At 41.7% G+C, this 15,604-nt stretch overlaps 2 protein-coding genes across 2 annotated transcripts in view; both read left to right on the forward strand.

The window, feature by feature from the left end:
- LOC138865002 (FRAS1-related extracellular matrix protein 2-like) overlaps positions 1–376 on the forward strand; it is an 8,129-nt gene extending 7,753 nt beyond the window's left edge. Inside the window, exon 11 of the mRNA XM_070133674.1 lies at positions 246–376. Coding sequence (XP_069989775.1) covers positions 246–376 — 131 coding nt within the window. The remainder of the gene's footprint in view (positions 1–245) is intronic.
- Positions 218–14,983, forward strand: LOC113800496 (FRAS1-related extracellular matrix protein 2). The gene is made up of 15 exons (XM_070134465.1): positions 218–377; positions 1,165–1,287; positions 1,788–1,954; positions 2,357–2,562; positions 3,385–3,560; positions 4,403–4,512; positions 8,174–8,401; positions 8,998–9,144; positions 9,929–10,088; positions 10,774–10,893; positions 11,803–11,944; positions 12,513–12,700; positions 12,981–13,133; positions 13,572–13,853; positions 14,475–14,983. The coding sequence occupies exons 2-15, from the start codon at positions 1,168–1,170 to the stop codon at positions 14,694–14,696; spliced, it is 2,421 nt and encodes an 806-aa protein (XP_069990566.1). The 5' UTR covers positions 218–377; positions 1,165–1,167; the 3' UTR covers positions 14,697–14,983.
- The last annotated feature ends 621 nt before the right edge of the window (positions 14,984–15,604 follow it).

A 15,604-nucleotide genomic window follows, 5' to 3' on the forward strand; every position in this document is an offset into this window, starting at 1 on the left:
TGTTTAAATTATTATCATTATTATCGTCCTCATCATCACTATCATTATTCTTACCAATATCATCATCATCATAATTGTCATTATCATCATTATCATTATCATTATCAAGACTCACAAACAAGGCAAAATACATCCATTAAATCACAAGATAAATAAATAACACCCCCCTCTTCTTCCCCTCCTCCCTCCCTCTCCCCCCCCTTCGCCCGACAGAGCTGGCGTTCGCCCCCAACGCGTCCCGACAGGAGGTGGAGCTGGTGGTCCTCGGCGACGGGATCAAGGAGCACCGAGAAGCCTTCACGGTCCACCTCAAGTCCGACCTCGGCCCCGCGTCCAAGGTGGAGGTCGTCACTTCAAAGGCGATTGTGTACATTGAAGTGAGTGTTTTTTTATTTTATTATTATTTTTTTTTTTGGGAAGGGGGGGGTGTTAGGGGTGGGTGAGGTGTGGTTGTCTTTGTTGGAAAGTTTGTTTGTTTGAAGATTTGTCTGTTTGTTTGTCTCGTTTCTTATGCTGTCTCCTTCCCTCTGTGTATGTGTCTATCTATCTGTCTCTGTCTATTTTTCTGTCTGTCTGTTTGTGTGTCTTTCTCTCTCTCTCTCTCTCTCTCTCTCTCTCCCTCCCTCTCCCTCTCCCTCTCTCCCCCTCCCTCCCTCTCCCCATCTATCCATCAATCTTCCCCCTTCCCACCCCATTCACCTTCCTCCTTCCCACCCCATTCACCTTCCCCCTTCCCACCCCATTCACCTTCCCCTTCCCACCCCATTCACCTTCCTCCCTTCCCCACCCCATTCACCTTCCCCCTTCCCACCCCATTCACCTTCCCCCTTCCCACCCCATTCACCTTCCCCCTTCCCACCCCATTCACCTTCCCCCTTCCCACCCCATTCACCTTCCCCCTTCCCACCCCATTCACCTTCCCCCTTCCCCACCCCATTCACCTTCCCCTTTCCCACCCCATTCACCTTCCCCCTTCCCACCCCATTCACCTTCCCCCTTCCCCACCCCATTCACCTTCCCCCTTCCCACCCCATTCACCTTCCCCCTTCCCACCCCATTCACCTTCCCCCTTCCCACCCCATTCACCTTCCCCCTTCCCACCCCATTCACCTTCCCCCTTCCACTTACCTTAAACTTCAACACAAACGCTCATTTCACCCTTAGGAAATGAACGTCGTGGCGGACGTGACGTTCCCAGCGCCCCCTGTGGTCGTTTCTCTACGTGACTACGACATACCCTACGCTGCCCCACTACCTGTGCCCGGATACCCTGTGATCTGCGTTACGGTTAGTAATAAGTGGAGGACGTTGAGTGTATGTCATAGCGTGTTTTCTGTCTTATTGTTGTGTTATTATTATTGTTATTTTTAGATTTATGCATTTATTTATTAATTAAGATTCTCGATCGTTTTTCTTAATATTGACAATGGTCTCTTCTCCTAACAGAGTCTTGGATCATTTCTCATAATACTGACATATTTTTTCTCTTATTGACATTTTCTTTCATGAACCGTATTCATGTTGACAATTGTGGAAAGGTATGAATGAGAACGAATATCTTCACAATACAAGAGATGTATTTGACCGGTTTCGATTATATCTTCGTCAGAAATACATGATTTCTGACGAAGATATAATCGAAACCGGTTAAATACATCTCTTGTATTGTGAAGATATTCGTTCTTATTCATACCTTTCCACATTTTCTTTCATTTCGACATTGCTCTTCGGATCAAAATAATAACATCAGCATCAGAGTATTTACAATTTTCGCCGTGCTCTCCCAGGCGTGTGACCCCAAGCACCCGGACTTCGAGGTGACGGGGCCCCTGTGCGCTCGTCAGGGGATCAACCAGACGTTCTCCTCCTTCAGGTGGCGAGTGGCCGCTCCTTCAGGATACGATGGGGTCAGCAAGGATCTGAAGGACGTCTCTTCTGATACGTTTTTCACCAGGTGAGATGAGGGAAGGATCTCTCGACGCGGTTGCTAAATAAATGGGATGTATTCTGAATCATTGACTGACTGGAATAAGTTGATAAATGTAGAAAAGGTATGAATAAGAAAGAATATCTTGTAGAAAGGTATGAATGAGAAGGAATATCACAGTACAGGAGATGTATTTGACCGGTTTCGAATATATCTTCGTCAGAATTATATTCGAAAACCGGTCAAATACACATCTCTTGTACTGTGAAGACATTCCTTCTCATTCATACCTTTCTACAAGATATTCCTTCTCATTCATACCATTCTACAAGATATTCCTTCTCATTCATACCATTCTACAAGTTCAAAGTTCTCGCGCATTGTCCTAAAATCACAATGAAAATCAATAACGCAATCTCTCTTTTCCAGCACTCGAAGCATAACGTTAGACAGCGTGTATTTCTCCACCGGAAGCCGCGTGCAGTGCATAGCCCGCGCGTACTCCGTGGACGGCGACGCGGGTTTGGAGTCGTCCTCGGCGCCCGTCAGCATCAACCGGGAAGGCGGTTTGTGTCCTCCGAGGTACGAGGGGACGTTCGGCGCCGATCCCTTCACGGCAAAGCTGCAGTACACAGGTGAGAGACGTCGTGGGTTTGAGTCAGATTATTGTATGCTAGTAAGGGACTTTTTCGTGTCGATGTGCCTCCGGGAATGAAAGGTAAAGATTATGGAATAACTTTTAAGGAAAGAGAGAGAGAGAGAGAGAGAGAGAGAGAGAGAGAGAGAGAGAGAGAGAGAGAGAGAGAGAGAGAGAGAGAGAGAGAGAGAGAGAGAGAGAGAAATGAAAATAAACAATAAAGTCACACTTGACAAATGTTCTGAAAAACCTCCACCGAGAGAATAAACAATAAAACACACACCTACACCCACACCCACCCACACACATCCCCACCCCACCCTCCCTTCTCCCGCCCCATACCCACACACAACCCCACCCCACCCTTCTCCCGCCCACCACACCCACACACCCCCACCCTTCTCCCGCCCCACACCCACCCTCACAACCCCCCCACCCCCCACACCCCCTTACAAACCTTCCTTCAGCCCCTCCTCCCACCCCACACCCACCCACAACCCTACCCCACACTTCTCCCACCCCACACCCACCCACAACCCTACCCCACACTTCTCCCACCCCACACCCACCCACACAACCCCCCCTACCCTTCTCCCCCCCCCCCCACACACACACACCCTTACAAACCTTCCTTCAGCTCCTCCTCCCACCCCACACCCACCCACAACCCTACCCCACCTTTCTCCCCCCCACACACAACCCTTCTCCCGCCCCCCACCCTTCTCCCACCCCCCACACAATCCCACCCCACCCCCCACACCCACCCACACACCCCCTTACAAACCTTCCTTCAGCTCCTCCTCCCACCGGAATCCCGCAGGACCCGACGACGAGGACCTCCCCAACCTGGTCCGCGTCGAGGTGGCGATTCCTCACAGGGACGGCATGATCCCCGTCCTGTCGACCCGCGCCCTCACCAACTTCGAGCTCACGCTGTCCAGGGACGGCATCAGGATAGGCAATCACCGATGCTCCAATCTGCTGGATTTCCATGAGGTAAGCGGGTCGATGTTTTTGGGGGTGGGAAAGAAGTTTTAGAGATTTAGAGTTTTTTTTTTTTAATTTTAATTTTTATTTTCTGTGGAAAAGAAGTTTTAGAGATTCGAGGTTTTTTATTTGTTTTTTATTTATTTATTTTCTATTTTTGGTATATTGAGAGATTTATTGATTAAGCGTTTTTGCAGGAGTTTTGGGAGATGAAAACTTCTTGTATGAATGAATAAAAAAATTGTCATAAAGGATTTTTTGTATATAGAAAAAAGTTTTTTTTTTTTTTTAAGTGTCACATGTTATCCTTTTCTCGTATTCAAATCTTATTACAGTAAGGATTTGAAGATGTTTCAGGGCATTTCTCCAGGCTACCATAAAAGCATGATTAGTTAACACAGCTCAAAGGAAAATCTCTTAGTAATAAGAAAAAATACGATAGAATACCCAAAAATTTATTGAATTTTGTCAACAAATACAATGCAAAGACACAAAACAAAGCAGAAAACATCTCATTCTTCTATTCTTACTTAAGATTTCAGACCGTCAAAAAGACAAAGCATAACCTTAAATACATCTCTCCTTTAAATAAAACTACAAAATACAAATAAATAGAAAGAAAGAGAGAAAGAAACAAAGAGAGAAATAATATACATCTGTAGAAAGAAAGAAAGAAAAAATATACATCTATAGAAAAGAAAGAAAGAAGGAAAGAAAAAAATATACATCTATAGAAAATAGAAAGAAGGAAAGAATATTCATCTATAGAAAAAAAGAAAAACGAAAGAAACAAAGAAAGAATATACATCCATAATCCATAATCCTTTTTTTTTTTATTCCTCTCTCACCAGGTGCGAACCGAGCACGGATTTTTGACCAACGAGACCAGAACTTCCCAGCTGGTGAATGAAGTTGAGCCTTATCAGTATTCAGCTGATCTTCGAAGTCCTGCATCGCTAAGGTGAAGTTTCTCAATCTTAGGTCTCTTTGTTTCACTTTGTTTCGTGATTTTGGTGTTTTTTTTTACTCTATTTGTTTCACTTTGTTTCGTGATTTTGGTGTTTTTTTTTACTCTCTTTGTTTCACTTTGTTTCGTGATTTTGGTGAAGTTTTTTTTACTCTATTTGTTTCACTTTGTTTCGTGATTTTGGTGTTTTTTTTTTTACTCTCTTTGTTTCACTTTGTTTCGTGATTTTGGTGAAGTTTTTTACTCTATTTGTTTCACTTTGTTTCGTGATTTTTTTTTTTTTTTTACTCTATTTGTTTCACTTTGTTTCGTGATTTTGGTGTTTTTTTTTACTCTATTTGTTTCACTTTGTTTCGTGATTTTGGTGAAGTTTTTTCTTTTTTTTTTACTCTATTTGCTTCACTTTGTTTCGTGATTTTGGTGAAGTTTTTTTTTACTCTATTTGTTTCACTTTGTTTCGTGATTTTGGTGAAGTTTTTTACTCTATTTGTTTCACGTTGTTTCGTGATTTCGGTGTTTTTTTTTTACTCTATTTGTTTCACTTTGTTTCGTGATTTTGGTGAAGTTTTTTACTCTATTTGTTTCACTTTGTTTCGTGATTTTGGTGAAGTTTTTTTTTACTCTATTTGTTTCACTTTGTTTCGTGATTTTGGTGAAGTTTTTTTTTACTCTATTTGTTTCACTTTGTTTCGTGATTTTGGTGAAGTTTTTTTACTCTATTTGTTTCACTTTGTTTCGTGATTTTGGTGAAGTTTTTTTTTTTTTTTTTTTTTTACTCTATTTGTTTCACTTTGTTTCGTGATTTTGGTTAATTTTTTTTACTCTCTTTGTTTCACTTTGTTTCGTGATTTTGGTGTTTTTTTTTTTTTTTACTCTCTTTGTTTCAATTTGTTTCGTGATTTTGGTGAAGTTTTTTTTACTCTATTTGTTTCACTTTGTTTCGTGATTTTGGTGTTTTTTTTTTACTCTATTTGTTTCACTTTGTTTCGTGATTTTGGTGTTTTTTTTTACTCTATTTGTTTCACTTTGTTTCGTGATTTTGGTGTTTTTTTTTTTTTTTACTCTATTTGTTTCACTTTGTTTCGTGATTTTGGTGTTTTTTTTACTCTATTTGTTTCACTTTGTTTCGTGATTTTGGTGGTTTTTTACTCTATTTATTTCACTTTGTTTCGTGATTTTGGTGAAGTTTTTTTTACTCTATTTGTTTCACTTTGTTTCGTGATTTTGGTGTTTTTTTTTTTTTACTCTATTTGTTTCACTTTGTTTCGTGATTTTGGTGTTTTTTTTTACTCTATTTGTTTCACTTTGTTTCGTGATTTTGGTGTTTTTTTTTTTACTCTCTTTGTTTCACTTTGTTTCGTGATTTTGGTGTTTTTTTTACTCTATTTGTTTCGTGATTTTGGTGTTTTTTTTACTCTATTTGTTTCACTTTGTTTCGTGATTTTGGTGTTTTTTTTTACTCTATTTGTTTCACTTTTTTTCGTGATTTTGGTGAATTTTTTTTTACTCTATTTGTTTCACTTTGTTTCGTGATTTTGGTGTTTTTTTTTACTCTATTTGTTTCACCTTATTTCGTGATTTTGGTGAAGTTTTTTATTTTTTTTTTACTCTATTTGCTTCACTTTGTTTCGTGATTTTGGTGAAATTTTTAAATCTATTTGTTTCATTTTCTTCGTGATTTTGGTCGTTTTTTACTCTCTTTGTTTCATTTTGTTTCGTGATTTTGGTGTTTTTTTTTTTTACTCTATTTGCTTCACTTTGTTTCGTGATTTTGGTGTTTTTTTACTCTATTTGTTTCATTTTCTTCGTGATTTTGGTGAATTTTTTTTTACTCTATTTGTTTCATTTTCTTCGTGATTTTGGTGAAGTTTTTTTTTACTCTATTTGTTTCATTTTCTTCGTGATTTTGGTGAAGTTTTTTTTTTTTTTTTTTTACTCTATTTGTTTCACTTTGTTTCGTGATTTTGGTTAATTTTTTTTTACTCTCTTTGTTTCACTTTGTTTCGTGATTTTGGTGTTTTTTTTTTTTTTACTCTCTTTGTTTCAATTTGTTTCGTGATTTTGGTGAAGTTTTTTTTACTCTATTTGTTTCACTTTGTTTCGTGATTTTGGTGTTTTTTTTTTTACTCTATTTGTTTCACTTTTTTTCGTGATTTTGGTGAATTTTTTTTTACTCTATTTGTTTCACTTTGTTTCGTGATTTTGGTGTTTTTTTTTTTTTTTTTACTCTATTTGTTTCACTTTGTTTCGTGATTTTGGTGTTTTTTTTACTCTATTTGTTTCACTTTGTTTCGTGATTTTGGTGGTTTTTTACTCTATTTATTTCACTTTGTTTCGTGATTTTGGTGAAGTTTTTTTACTCTATTTGTTTCACTTTGTTTCGTGATTTTGGTTTTTTTTTTTTTTACTCTATTTGTTTCACTTTGTTTCGTGATTTTGGTGTTTTTTTTTACTCTATTTGTTTCACTTTGTTTCGTGATTTTGGTGGTTTTTTTTTTTACTCTATTTGCTTCACTTTGTTTCGTGATTTTTTTTTTTTTTTTTTTTTTTTACTCTATTTGCTTAATTTTCTTCGTGATTTTGGTGAATTTTTTTTTTTTACTCTATTTGTTTCAATTTGTTTCGTGATTTTGGTGTTTTTTTTTTACTCTATTTGTTTCACTTTGTTTCGTGATTTTAGTGTTTTTTTACTCTATTTGTTTCACTTTGTTTCGTGATTTTGGTGTTTTTTTTTACTATATTTGTTTCACTTTGTTTCGTGATTTTGGTGAAGTTTTTTTTTAACTATATTTGTTTCACTTTGTTTCGTGATTTTGGTGTTTTTTTTACTCTATTTGTTTCACTTTGTTTCGTGATTTTGGTGAATTTTTTTTTACTCTATTTGTTTCACTTTTTTTCGTGATTTTGGTGAATTTTTTTTTACTCTATTTGTTTCACTTTGTTTCGTGATTTTGGTGTTTTTTTTACTCTATTTGTTTCACTTTGTTTCGTGATTTTGGTGTTTTTTTTACTCTATTTGTTTCACTTTGTTTCGTGATTTTGGTAAAGCTTTTTTACTCTCTTTGTTTCACTTTGTTTCGTGATTTTGGTGTTTTTTTTTTTTACTCTATGTGCTTCACTTTGTTTCGTGATTTTGGTGAATTTTTTTTTACTCTATTTGCTTCATTATCTTCGTGATTTTTAAATCAAATTTTTAAAGGCAAATCCAGGCCACCCCTTATCCAACCTACCCAACCCAAGCCAGCCTCATCCATCTCCAACCAACCTAAGCCAACCCCATCCCACCCCTACACCGTCCCAACCCCACCTCAACCTAACACACCCACCTCAATCCAACCCAACCCACCCCTACCCCATCTCCAACCCACCCCTACCCTATCCCCAACCCACCCCTACCCCAACCCAACCCCACCCCAACCCACCCACCTCCAACCAACCCACCTAACCCATCCCCAACCCCAACCCATCCCCACCCCAACCCTCCCCTACCCCACCTCCAACCAACCAACCCCACCCACCCCTACCCCATCCCCAACCCAACCCCACCTCCAACCCCAACCTCAACCCACCTCCAACCCAACCCCCAACCCACCTCCAACCCAACCCCAACCAACCCCAACTCTAACAACACTTTTTTCCCCCCAAATGACAACAGATTCTACCGCGCCCTGGATCTGGAGTCCTGCCTCTGGCGTTGGGTCGCTTACTACACCATGTCCGAGTTGGTGACGCAGTGTGGAGGCGTCACCACGACCGACGGCCAGGTTTTAGACGTCGTGCAGAGTTACGTCAGCGTCGCCGTCCCTCTCTACGTCTCTTACATCTTCCACTCTCCCGTGGCTACAGGAGGCTGGCAACACACCGATCTCACGACGCATCTTCGGTTTGTGGTCGTCGCTTTGTGTGGGATAAGATGGGATATTTTTTTTTTGAGAAACTCTCTTGTGGAATTGTTATTTATTTCGTAAATTAGTTTTTTTGAGAAACTCTTCAGTGGATTTGTTATTTATTTCGTAAATTATTATTTTTTTTAGCTAACTCTTCAGTGGCTTTGTTATTCATTTCGTAAAATAGTTTTGCTTTGTGAGAGTAAAAAAAGACTGTTCTTAAATAATAGTTGAAATTACGAATATCAAATGTATTTACGTTCACTGGTTAGGTCTGCTTATCATAGATCAAAGTTATGCTGAGAAAATGAATGAAAGAGAGAGAGGAGGAGAAGGAGAAGGAGAGGAGAAGGAGAAGGAGAAGGAGAAGGAGAGGAGAAGGAGGAGAAAGAGAAAGAGAAAGAGAAAGAGAAAGAGAAAGAGAAAGAGAAAAAGAAAGAGAAAGAGAAAGAAAAAGAAAAAGAGAAAGATAGAAAGAAAGAAAAAAAAACAAAAAGCCAAACAGTCAGAGACCCTAACACCCCCAAAACCACCCGCAAAACACCCAAACCCACGACCCTAACCCCCTTAACCCTTTCTCCAACCCCCACAGGCTGAGCTTCGTCTACGACACCTCCATCCTCTGGCACCAAGGGATAGGAGCCCCCGCGACCAGTGAGCTCGACGGCCACCTCTATCCAACGGCCATGAGGATAAGGGAGGATGGGCGACTGGTGGTGTCCTTCCGTACTGAAGCGAGGTAGGAAGGAGGGAGAGGGAGGGAGGGAGAGGGAGAGGGAGGGAAAGAGGGAGGGAGAGAGAGAGAGGGAGAGGGAGGGAGGGTAGGGAGGGATAGTAGGGAGAGGGAGGGATGGAGGGTGGGTGGATGGGTGGGTGAGTGGGTGGGTGGGTGGGTGGGTGGGAGAGAGAGAGAGAGAGGGAGGGAAGGAAGGAGAGAGAGGGAGGGAGGTAGGGAGGGAGGGAGAGGGAGGGAGGGAGAGAGGGAGGGAGGGAGGAGAGAGGGAGGGAGAGGGAGAGAGAGGGAGAGAGAGAGAAATAGATAGATAGATAGATAGATAGATAGATAGATAGATAGAGAGAGAGGGGGGAGAGAAAGAGAGAGAGAGGTTTGAGTTAGAAAAGTGTTTTTTTATGATGGTGGGTGATTGAAAAATTCAATGTTAATTAAGGATGTTAAAGATAAGTATCTGATGGTAAGAATGCCAGTCTTACTGATGTTAAGGATGATACACACGCACACACACACACACACACACGCACACACACACACACACACACACACACACACACACACACACACACACACACTCACACACACACACACAAACACACACACACCCCCCCACCCACCCACACACACACACTCACTCTCACTCTCACTCACACACACGCACACACACACACACACACACACACACACACACACACACACACACACACACACTCACGCCCACACACACACAAATACATGAGACATTCACAACAATATAAAAAAAACTCACTTGTCCCCTTTTCGTCCTAAGATTTCGCGGAATTTTCGTGAAGACGCACAAAGCCGTGACCCAGCGGAGTTCCGTGACCTCTGAGCAGCACCCTGACCTGACCTTCACCCTCGAGCTGCTGAGGTCACAGCCGACCTACGCGCAGCCGGAACAGCAGTGGCAGTTTGTGTCGGATCTCGCGGTGGGTGCAGCTGTTCTGTTGTTTGGAAATCTTAGTAATTTTGCTTTTATTTTAATGTCAAGTGGTATGGGGGTTATAGTGTTAGGGTTGGACGATTCGGTTATTATGGTCATTATGCTATTGTTATTGTTATTATCGTACTGATATCGTTATTAGCATTACTTTCTTACATCACTATTAGCCTTACAATCATCATCATTACTCTAATCACTCCTTTATGCATACTTTGCACATAAAAGCATATTTTATATTCAATTTGTTATATAGATTTAATACATCTATTTATATATCAACTAAGTGGAGGACGAAACAGATCCTTATCTGGTGCAGTGGTTATCGTGTTGATCTAGCAATCTTGCGGACCTGCGTTCGATCCCACGCGCGGCCAGTGGATGGTCACCCCGGCCATTCCTTGCACACCGGGGGAGATTTAGAAGCAAAAAAAAAAAAAAAAAAAAAAAAAAAAAAAAAAAAAAAAAAAAGTTAGCCCGCTGTTGCATATCAAGGAAGAGATTGTTTAAGTTGCGTCGTGAAGGAATAATTATCGCTGTGCAATCTAATGGAAGGCCATTTTTAATTAAGGGGGATGAAATCTGTAACAACAAATAATACCCACTGTAACAAATGGAATTGAAACGAAATCTTAATCTTAATCTTATCCACCTCCTCTCTCCTCCTTCTTCAGGTACGCGACTACAGCGGAAAGTACAAGGTCCTCCTCGTTCCCTGCACGGTGACCGAGGACGTGGCCTACTCGCTCCCTCTCCTGTGCAACCCTCGGGATCCTGTCGAGTTCGACCTGCAGGTAGGGTGGTCTTTGTGAGGTCCTTTTCTTATTATTCTTTTATTATCACTTTTTTTCCCTTTTTTTTATTATCATTGTTTTTTTCCCTTCCTTTTTTATCATTGTTTTTTTCTTTTATTTTTTTATTATCATTGTTGTTTTCCTTTTCTTTTTATTATCATTGTTGTTTTCCTTTTATTTTTTATTATCATTGTGTTTTTTATATTCTTCACACGTCGATTTATTTTTGTTTGTGGGGATTTTATGGGAGTTGGAAGTGGTAGGAAAAAAGTTGAGATTTTTCTTTTTATTTTTTTATTTATTATTATTATTGTTATTATTATTATTATTATTATTATTATTATTATTATTATTATTATTATTATTATTAATTATCTTTTTATTTATTATTATCAGTATTATTATCATTATCATTATTATTATTATTATTTTAGATAATCGTTAATACTGAAAATCAACCTGCCAACCCACCCACCCACTTAATCTAACCGCCCCTGAACCTACTATCCCACTCACTAACCAACTCATTCACCCACCAACCTACCACCCACTCAACTATACCACCCACCCACCAACCAATCCACCCATCCACCCACCAACCTTTCACCCACCCACCCACCAACCCACCCACTTAACCTTCCACCCACCCACCACTCAAACTTTCCCACCTATCCACCCATTCAACCTTCCACCCACCCCACCCACCCACCAACCCACACAACATACTACCCACCCATCCACCCACCTACCCACCCCCCCCACTCACCCCCACAACCCACCCCCCACCTACCCACCTTTCACCCACCAACCCACCCACCCCACCCCTCATACACCCACCCCCCCCCTCAACCCACTCAACCTTTCACCCACCAACCCACTCAATCTCAAACCACCTTCTCCCTCCCTCAGGTGCGCTTCCAGCAGGTGTCCGACCCCGTCCCCGAAGAGTTCACGCTTAGCACTATCTTCCACCTGATGCGCAGAAGGGAGCTCTGGCTGTCGGACCTCACCACGGACTTCGACACCGAGTCCGATGTCTCTTTTTATCCCGGTTCGTGTTTGTTTTTGTGTTGATGTCATCCTCCTTCTCCTTCTCCGTTTTCTCTCTTTTTTTCTTCTTTTTCATTTTTTTTCTTGTTCTTCTTCTTCTTCTCCTTCTCTTTCTCCTTCTTCTTCTTCTCCTCCTCCTCTTCCTTCTTCTTCTTCTTCTTCTTCTTCTACTTCTTCTTCTTCTCCTCCTCTTCCCCTTCTTTCCTTTCTTCTTCTTTCTTCTTCTCCTCCTTCTTTTATCTTATTTATTATTATTTTTTGTATTATTTCTGTTTGCTACTGTTGATTAATATCATTTTGATGTCATTGCAATGGAATTCTTACAAAGAAATATAATCTGTTCTTTAAGGAATAATTATACTCTCCCTTTCTCTCTCCTTCTCTCTATCTCTCTCCCCTCCCTCTCTCTCTCTCTCCCCTCTCTCTCTCTTCCTCCCCCTCTCTCTCTCTCCCCTCCCTCCCCCCCTCTCTCCCTTCCCACTCTCTGTCTCTCCTTCCCCCCCTCTCTCTTTTTTTTTTTATATATATTTCATTCATCTATTCATTTACCGCCCACTAACTACCCTCAGGCGAGCGCATCTATGGGCGCGTGATGATCAACCCGGTACAGGCTTTGGGCGTCGGTTTCCACGTGACGCTGGAGAAGTGTTTCATCTGCACGGGCGTAGACGGGTACGTGCCCAAGTACAACCCGGGCACGGAGGAGTACGGCTGCGTGGCGGACTCACCCAACCTCCTCCACAACTTCAAGATCATTGTGAGTCCCTCGTGGGCGTGATGGGGGGTGGTTTTAAGGTGGGCGGGAAGGGGTGGGTCTGTTCTTTAGAATTCGTCGTTGGGTTTGGATTTCGTATCCGCTTTCTCGGCGTGTTGAAGAATACCTGAAAATATACGATAAATACGGAAAAAAACGAAAACAAAAAAACACTACCATTACCATATACCACTACCATTGCCACATAATTATGAGGACTCAACTTTCCCATAAATGAGGACTCAAATTGTCTTATTTTTCCTTCCTTTTCCCGCCTTCCCAGGACAAAGGAGCCCCCGACTCCGTCAAATTCGAGTACCAAGGAAAAGCCTTCAATGCCCGCCTTGCTGCCGACGACGGGGAGCCTGACGTCATCGGCCTCCTGAACCAACCCGGTGCCGATGGCTTCTCGCTGGATTCAAGCCCACTGTTCGAGGTACTTTGGGGGTTCGATTCCTTATTCGTGGCGTTTAGTATAGATGCGGTGAATTTCCTTCGATTCCTTATTCGTATTAGTATAGATGCGGTGAATTTCCTTCGATTCCTTATTCGTATTAGTATAGATGCGGTGAATTTCCTTCGATTCCTTCCTTATTCGTAGTTAGTATAGATGCGGTGAATTTCCTTCGATTCCTTATTCGTATTAGTATAGATGCGGTGAATTTCCTTCGATGCCTTATTCTTAGAGTGTCTGGTATTGACGCCGCGAATCTTATTATCATATATTTCAAAGGAAGATTTGAGCCAAAGTGATAACGCACCGAGGTTTATTCATTCCTTTATTTCTTTATTAATATTATTATAATCATAATTATTATTTATATAATCTGATCGTGGGTCAAGGGCGAACTAATCACGTGACCTCGAACCGCAGGTCGCGTACGGGCGCCAGTGGTTCGTCCACTGCATCTACACGGTGCGCTCCGAGGAAAACGCCGCCCGTGGGATAGGCAAGAGAGACGTGACGAGCCAGGGGCGCCTCCACCACGCCGTCGCCGCCTTCGCCTCTCCTCAGGGGGCTTCGAGGAGGGCCAGGAGAGCCAGGAGAGCCAGCCAGGAGCCACGGGCGGGGGACAACGGGCGCGGGACCAACATGCACAGGCTGTCGCTACGGAACAGGCCAGCGGGGAGCCTCGAGCCCGGAGTCACAGGCGAGGTCAGTCCTTTTATGCCGCACGGACACAGCGCGACCGAGTGTCCGTGGTCGCGCGCTCTCTCTCTCTCTCTCTGTCTGTCTGTCTCTGTCTCTGTCTCTGTCTCTGTCTCTGTCTCTGTCTCTGTCTCTGTCTCTGTCTCTGTCTCTGTCTCTCTCTCTCTCTCTCTCTCTCTCTCTCTCTCTCTCTCTCTCTCTCTCTCTCTCTCTCTCCCTCTCTCCCTCCCTATCTACCTCTCTCTCCCTCCTTATCTCCCTCTCCCTCCCTCCCTCTCTCCCTATCTCTCCCTCCTCCATTCAAACACTAATTTGTCTGATAACTTGTGCTTTTACTTCTTAGGCCAATTAATGCATGGTAAAGTCAAGTAAAACAATTAATAGTCTGTATATCCTACCGAAAGAGATTTACAATATATTTCAGTCTAGATTCGAATTCACTGGAACTTCGTATTGACAATTCAACAAAAAGTTTCTCTTGTGTATTTCACGTGTGTATATCAATAAACATGTTATCATTTACCCACCAGTCTATCAACAATAACGAAACGATACTTCAAGCATTCACAAAATAATAAAAAAAACAAATCATTCACTGAATAATAAACACTCCAAAAACCTTTTCAGGATTCCCCTTTTCCTCTCGTGCCCTTACTGGTGGCACTGGCTTGTGTGGTGGCAGCGGGAAGCGTAGCGGCGGCGGTGGTGTTGGCAAGAAGACGCCAGGGGAAGATTCTCCCCCCGGGGTACATGACCGTGGCTGGAAATGGCACCTCTGCCACCAACAGGCACCGTGGCACTGTGGATCCCCGTTATTACCACACTCACGAGGATAATACTGAGGTGTAGGGACGTCGTGGCGTGTGTCTGTGTATTCCTTTTTAGTGGTGTCGGATGTGGGAGGGAAGGAGGGTGTGTGTGTGTGTGTGTGTGTGTGTGTGTGTGTGTGTGTGTGTGTGTGTGTTTGTGTGTGTGTGTGTGTGTGTGTGTGTGTGTGTGTGTGTGTGTGTGTGTGTGTGTGAGAGAGAGAGAGAGAGAGAGAGAGAGAGAGAGAGAGAGAGAGAGAGAGAGAGAGAGAGAGAGAGAGAGAGAGAGAGAGAGAGAGAGAGAGAGAGAGAGAGAGAAAGAAAGAATGACAGAGAGTGAGAGAAGGGAGAGTATAATTATTCACTAAAGAACAGATTATTATTTCTTTGCAATTATATCACGGCGAAAGAAAAATAAATATAGTGAGAAATACATTAAAAACAGTACATGGTTCCTAAGTATAACACGCAAACGAAAGAAGTGACATTCACTATTCTCAATAACCTGCAACAAAGAAATTGAGAGAGATAAAAGAAAAGAAAAGAAAGAAAGAAAGAAAGAAAGAAAGAAAGAAAATAAATGGAAAAAAAAATCAATGGAGTGGTTGTGGTCCGTACCGACGAAAGACAATAATAATAAAACAAACAGACAGACAAAAAGACGAAATAGACGACGTGGAATAAAAAAAATAAAGAAGGAAAGGAGAATTACAAGAAATAGACTTTCAACCAAGCAAAGGTCACTGCCAGTACCGTCGTGATGTGAAAATCGATCTTAACATTACTTATCTGTCACTGCCATTTTTGCTCATTATAGCACTTTCTTCCTCCGTAAAGGACCTCTCAGCTTTATGATATTATGTACTTATCCTGTCGTTGGATTGTACTTAAAGTAGGTTTATTACATGTAACAATTACACGCGAAATCTTATAATTATAGGTTGTATTGTG

Source organism: Penaeus vannamei, chromosome 19 (genome assembly GCF_042767895.1).
Source record: "Penaeus vannamei isolate JL-2024 chromosome 19, ASM4276789v1, whole genome shotgun sequence".
Classification (NCBI taxonomy): Eukaryota; Metazoa; Arthropoda; class Malacostraca; order Decapoda; family Penaeidae; genus Penaeus; species Penaeus vannamei.

Bases quoted from the DNA above. Each gene is read 5' to 3' on its own strand.
- LOC113800496 (XM_070134465.1), top strand. From the start codon at position 1,168: ATGAACGTCGTGGCGGACGTGACGTTCCCAGCGCCCCCTGTGGTCGTT. The intron at 1,288-1,787 runs GTTAGTAATAAG...GTGCTCTCCCAG, and splicing joins ACCCTGTGATCTGCGTTACG to GCGTGTGACCCCAAGCACCC. The intron at 11,945-12,512 runs GTTCGTGTTTGT...AACTACCCTCAG, and splicing joins CGATGTCTCTTTTTATCCCG to GCGAGCGCATCTATGGGCGC.